This window comes from Vigna radiata, unplaced genomic scaffold (assembly GCF_000741045.1).
Source record: "Vigna radiata var. radiata cultivar VC1973A unplaced genomic scaffold, Vradiata_ver6 scaffold_492, whole genome shotgun sequence".
Lineage (NCBI taxonomy): Eukaryota > Viridiplantae > Streptophyta > Magnoliopsida > Fabales > Fabaceae > Vigna > Vigna radiata.
In genome coordinates, this window is record NW_014542724.1 from 20,710 (window position 1) to 27,006 (window position 6,297).

The 6,297-nt window shown below is 38.8% G+C and overlaps 1 protein-coding gene across 2 annotated transcripts; it reads right to left on the reverse strand.

Annotated features, from left to right (window-relative positions):
- Nucleotides 1-2,051: 2,051 nt before the first annotated feature.
- On the reverse strand, nt 2,052-5,973 carry LOC106780584 (kinesin-like protein KIN-12B). 2 transcript variants are annotated; one of them, XM_022777039.1, is made up of 6 exons: nt 5,209-5,973; nt 4,982-5,119; nt 4,715-4,798; nt 4,503-4,534; nt 2,683-2,931; nt 2,052-2,451 (listed from the first exon to the last, which is right to left on the reverse strand). In XM_022777039.1, the coding sequence occupies exons 1-5, from the start codon at nt 5,497-5,499 to the stop codon at nt 2,835-2,837; spliced, it is 642 nt and encodes a 213-aa protein (XP_022632760.1). In that variant the 5' UTR covers nt 5,500-5,973; the 3' UTR covers nt 2,052-2,451; nt 2,683-2,834. The 2 variants fall into 2 exon arrangements, with proteins under 2 accessions (XP_022632760.1, XP_014524369.1); XM_014668883.2 differs by lacking the exon at nt 4,503-4,534 and having other exon boundaries at nt 5,209-5,962.
- Between the last annotated feature and the right edge of the window lie 324 nt (nt 5,974-6,297).

The window sequence follows — 6,297 nt, forward strand, 5'->3', positions numbered from 1 at the left end:
AAAGGCATAATATGACATAACAAAAATATCTACGAAGGGTACAAAATGTTGTTGTTTTTTACCTCTTGCCCACTTCTTATATAAGTCATACACACTATATAAACAATAAGAAAACATACTCACGAATAGATTATTTCATTCATTGAAATCCTAAACTTAAACTTCATACAAACAACTAAGAGGGCAAAAGACACCATAATCAACAACTATAATATGGAATAACACATCCATTACATGTTTATATATTCTTATGCACTAGTAAAAAATTGAACTTTTACAGCGCACATTATGCCACGGTTCACCAGAAACCGTAGCATAATGGCGCGCGGTAGCAGTTTTGAAATTAAAACGAACTTATAGGCCGCGATTCTCCCATTAACCGCGACATATTCCCCAGTCAACCATCACCTTTCACGCCACGTCAGGAAAAAAAATTTAATGACAGGGGAATATGTCGCGGTTCTCTGACCAACCGCGGCATATTCCCCTGTAACCTCCTGACATTCTCCATCAGGCAATTTATTGCAGGGACTGACTGATGGGGAATGTCAGTAGGCAGCAGAGGGAATATGCCGCGGTTGGTTAGGGAACCGCAGCATATTCCCCCTACTGCCTGCTGACATTCCCCAAAAGACAGTTGGGAGGTAGTTGGGGGGATTCTGAATGTTGGGGAATATGCCGTGGTTGGTAAGAGAACTGCGGCATATTCCCTGATCTGAGTAAATTTTAAATATTTCAGAGAATATGCCATGGTTGATCGCTGAACCGCGGCATATAAGTTAAAAGAAATTTCAAAAATGCCATTATGCATTATTTTTTTTAAATGAATAGGCCGCAGTTAAGTGTAGAACCGCGGTAGATTCTCTTCTGAAGGTTAAAAACAATCACAACAGTTTTCATCTTCTCCACGCGATTCTGAACTCTCTGCCTCTGCAAAAAACGCGAAAACACTACGCCATCTTCGTCTTTGCCATCGCGCCGTCCACCGTTGCGCCCTCCGCTGTCGCGCCCTCCGCCGTCGTGCCCTCGTCGTCGCGCCCTCTGAAACCCAGGAGTGTTCGTTTTCTCCTCCCCGCCGTCTGAACCATTTTGGGACAATAAAGGATCAATTTAAAGCAAATACCTATGTTGGACGCCTTTGGAACCGCAAAAGAGCCTCAATTTTAGAATGCTGTCAAATCCGCCCAAGCTGGGCGCCAGAAATCCAAGCTGGGCGCCAGAGTTGCAGAGAAATCCAAGCTGGGCGCCAGAATTCCAAGTTGGGTGCCAGAGTTGCAGAGAGATTCCAGGTTGGGCGCCAGAAAATGGTGATGGGCGCCAGAAAGTGGCGCTTGGCGCGAAAACTTGTTGTAACTCACTTCTGATGCAGTGGAAAGTCGCGCTGGGCGCCAGAAATCCAAGCTGGGCGCTAATTCTTGCTGATATTTCAAAAATGGGTTATTTAAACATGGGTCTGGCGATTTTTGAGGGACTTCTCCTCCCACACTTCATTCTTCACCTAGAGAGACTGGGAGAGGCCCTTGGAGGCTGTTTGGGGTGTTGGGAACCTTTCCCACTCCTCCTTGGGTCTTCAAGTTTCATCAATGGTGATTTTGCCCCTTTTGGGTTGAGGAAGAAGATGGGTCACAAATTGGAGATGGAGATGCGAAGGGGAGGCGCAAATGGAGCATGGAGCAGCTGCCAAGGACCTTGGGAAAGGCTTTGAATCTTCTCTTTGGTTTCAATTTCTTCCTTATCTCTTCAATTTTGTGAACTCTAAGTTCTCCTCCATGGAGGGCTTTTCCTATTTGTTGAGATTAGTTGTAAAACATGGAATTTTTGGTGTTTTGTGATGTTAATACATATGCTTTTCCATTTCAATATTAATATTTGATTTCTATGCTTAATGCTTGTTGTGGCTTGATCACCCATGGCTTGAACTTTGGTTCTTGATGTATTGGAAAATATGACTTGAACTTAGAACTGAAATTGAACACTTAATTGATATAATTGGGTTGTTTGTAAATGCATGAGAATGAAGTGGATGAACTCTAGTCTTGACAAATTGTAAATACACGATGTTAAATTCCTTGCACACCAACTGTTTGATAAAACACTAGTACAATAAAGGGAAATGGCATCGGTTATTTTCGCCATTCTGCACCGGTTCTGCAACCGAGGTATATACAGACGAGGTAAAAAGTGTTAGGCTTTTTGCCTCGGTTCTGAACCGAGACAAAAAAAATGTAAGACTTTGCCTCGGTTCAAATGTAACCGAGGCAGTAGTGTTCCTTTTTTTATTATTTTTTCTGTCAGACTTGTGAACTCAGTTGTTAGTGGACCGAGACAGTAGAGGGAAGTTTTATGCCTCGGTTTAGAGTTGAACCGAGGCAATATAGGTTTTTTTTTATCAATGGGTCATATGAGTTCTTTGATGCTTTGATTTGAGAGGGTCTTTTAGTTGGAGCAGACCTGCAATTGACAAAAAAAAAAATTACTTAATCATAATACAAACATGATCATTAAACTCAAAAGAAAAGTGTAGTGAAATTATCCTAACTATTATAAATTCACCATCGCAGAACTACATAAATTTTGCGGTGCTTAGGTAGCTAAACTGTTTTAAACTCAAATCCTATGTCTTGCTTTTATTCAGCTATTATAATGGAAAGAGGATATGAATGAGAAAAGAAAGGGTGAAACCTCCAAAGCGTGTTTGTAATGTTGAGATCTTCGAAGCTCTTTGGAAATATCTCGAAGTTGAGAGAGCGTAACAGGATTCCCTTGAAGGACCCATTTCTGAAGAATGTTTGTGGCGCTTCGCTTGGGGAGCCTTAGCCTTAAGATTCTGGTCCTTAGGTACCTTCCGCACTCTCTTCAACTAAATCACTACTCACAGTATCCAAAGATGTAAATCTTGTTCTGTTCTGAACATAAGTAAAACGGCTATTTCTGCAAGATGAGAAGATGCAATTTTCAAATAAATTACCATACCCAAACACTCAATTATGATGGTTGACAAGAAAGTATGAACAGAAAAATCAGTTAAGATGCAGAATCATTTGAAATTTATGATGCAAACTTCGCACTATCACAGGCTTTATTATTGAAAAATAAACAAAACACTAATAGCTTTATGCCCACATAATTAGCAAATATGATGGGTAAGATATGCAAAAGAGGGGTTTAAGACCTACTTAAACCGACAATAAAGTAATTAATATAGCATCTCTTACATATGCAGTATTATATGCAGAGACACGTAACAATTTGTAGAGACACGTATCATATGCAGAAGGACATATATAATATATAAGTGTAAGGATCAACATTTGATGAGCACGAGACACGTAACAATTTTAGACGTGCTATTTATACTTGCTACAATTTCAGACATACACGTAACAATTATGAGCACTTGGTTCAATTATAAATAAAATCAAAATTTATATATTAATTTATACTCCCATCGAAATTCACAAAACGCATCAAATACAAAATTTGATTTACACTTTCTTATTTCATCTCTTTATCTGTACAACAATCAAACTCGATCTTATTGGAAAAATCTAATTAACTTAAATATTATATTCATTACTATTTTAATCAATCAAATAATTAAGAGATTTATTGAAAAAAAAATAGCAATAAGGGAATATAAAGCCAACTTGAAACGATACACAAGAGAAGCATATGCAACCAATCAATTTCGTTTTTCATATTTATTATAAGATTGATCAGTTACTTTTACTTTGATAAAGTAAAAAGAGTTCAATATTCCAAGCAAGAACATTATCAAACATCATTTGACTTATGAACTTTCAGATCTTGCAAAAAATGCCTTCATAGACATATAAAAAGAATAATTTATAACAATCCAACCACCTTATCCCTAGCCCTGATAGAAAAAGTTACAGCACTGCATTCATTTTAAATTTCAGTTTCTTGCATATATATAATTAAAACCCAACTTGAGAATTCAACTCCTGTGCATTTTTTGAAATAATTAGGTATCTTTTAGTTCAACTCATAATGAATATAGTAGGTTCTTATTCCTCTGCATAGTAGCTAGATTTTCATTTCACTCAAATTTGCGTTCACAAAGGTTACTATTGCATTTACATATGCATTATAGTTTTAGACTTTAATCTGTGATTCAACTTTGCATTCTAGAATAGGCTATCATGCATTAATTTTCATTTGCTGTTATACTTAGCTCACACACCATTAACATTCATCAGGACGTATTAGCTATAATTTACGTTCCATTAGCCAATTCTCGATTCATCAGGATGCAAATTCCAATGATATCATATCAGTAACGATAGAAGATATAAATGATTCAGCAAAGTAATTTTCATCTCAGAGGCACTCTCCTTCTCCTAAAATCAAACCAAACATCATCACTCAAAAAGACAAACAAGCAACCATTAAAGCTAACATATATATACTTCTAACATGCCACAAAGAGTTCACCACCAAACAAGTACCCATGATTCCTCAGTTAAACTACTGTCCAATACCTGCTCAGTCGATGCATCACACCACAATCTTCCTAGAAATTAATACACAATTAAAGTGGTCACATCCTTGTATATATTAAAAAAGTTTTACCTCATAACTAATCATCGCAACAAAAATCGAAACACAACTTCAATAAACTCAATAGCACAGGAGCGGCAGCAATAGGACAAAACTAAAAGTTAAATTAAAAGTCAAGGGCAAGAAGAAAAACCTGTCCATAAGCAAAAACTGAACTATTGAAACCAGCTAAGCAATGCTCCACCAGTGGCGCACCAACATGTTCGAAAATATCCAACTGAAAAGCAAGATCCCAATGCGCATCAAACACTGAAATCAATAATTTTGAAGAAGATAAAACCACAGTTTTAAATTAAGGTTTGATCACAGTCCTTGTGGCGAAAAATCGTGTTAGGGAACATCTCTTTCAAACAAAGGATAAAAGAACGGTACTGAGCATGACTAAAAATAGAAACCCTGCCTGAGTAGTCGTAGTGTCAGCAACGGAATCAAAGGTGAAGTTATGGCCATTGATGGACAATGAATCATTGGAAACCTTTTGAACAGTGGGATCTCCTTCGTCCTTATCGGGACAGAGCGGCCTCATCCTCACAATAACCTGCAAAAAAGGCAAGAAGCGAGAAAGGGAAGTCAGATAGAAGACATTAGAAAAGTAAGAAGTCGAAAAGAGTAATAGGCGAAAGCAACCTTGACGGAATCGGAGGATGCAGGGAGGGAATTGTCGGTTAGGGCATCGGCATCCATGGCAAGCTTTCGCTTGAGAGGGTTGGAAGTGGAGGGTCTCAGAGGCAAGGGACTCTTGAACTTAGCGGGGGAAGGAACGGTGAGATTGGGATCGAAGGGAGGGTCATTCTCTTTGAAGTGTTTGTGCTTGCGAGAGGGACGGGTTTTGGCGGAGCTAGAAGAGGCGGTTGTGGTGGCCGCAGAAGCCAGTTCTGCGTCCCTGAGAGGGTTTCTTGGGAGCATGAAGTGCTTCATTTTGGGGCAGAGAGGAGAAGAGCACAGAAAGTGAACGAAATGGGAAAGGTATGGGGTTTGGAAAGCATACTACCTCGATTCTACCTTTTCCTGAGGTAGTAAATCATTATATGCCTCAATTAAACATAGCACCCGATGCTTATTCCCAAAAAAAAATCGACATGTCAGAGCTATGCAGAAGATAGTGCACCGGTTCCCCGCATACGCGAAGTAGAAGTTCACCTATACGCCTCGGTTCTGCGCCAACCGAGGAAGTAGATCATGTTCAAAATTTTCTCGGGCAAAAAAGGTCAATTCTGGAGGGAATTTTTACGTTTTAGGCATCGGTTTTGATTTTAGCCGAGACAGAAAAGCCTTTTGACACTGATTCTAGCGTAACCGAGGCATATAAATTCGATAAAATTGCCAAAATGCCACCGCGTTAGTATAGGTTTCGGTTTCTCTTGAGCCGAAGCCTAATGTGCGAGTTTAAATGTTGTTCTTTTACTTGTGAAAATACCAAAAAGAGTTTCTTGTGTTTTTGTGCACTTTGATGTCTAATTGAGTTATGAAAGGAAGAATTGTCATGTGTTGCACAAGTCTCTTGGGAAAACGATACCTGGTCTTACCAGTTTTATTACTTGAACGATTTGGTACACTTGTCAATGAGTTAACAAGTTTTTGGCGTCGTTGCCGGGGACTTGTGTTCAAATACAAGGCAATTTTGGCATTTATGGCTCTTTTAGACTTTGTTGTTTGTTGTGTCTTTGAATGTTGTTTTGTCTGTAGTTGGCTTTAGTTTCTAAGACTTTCCATTGA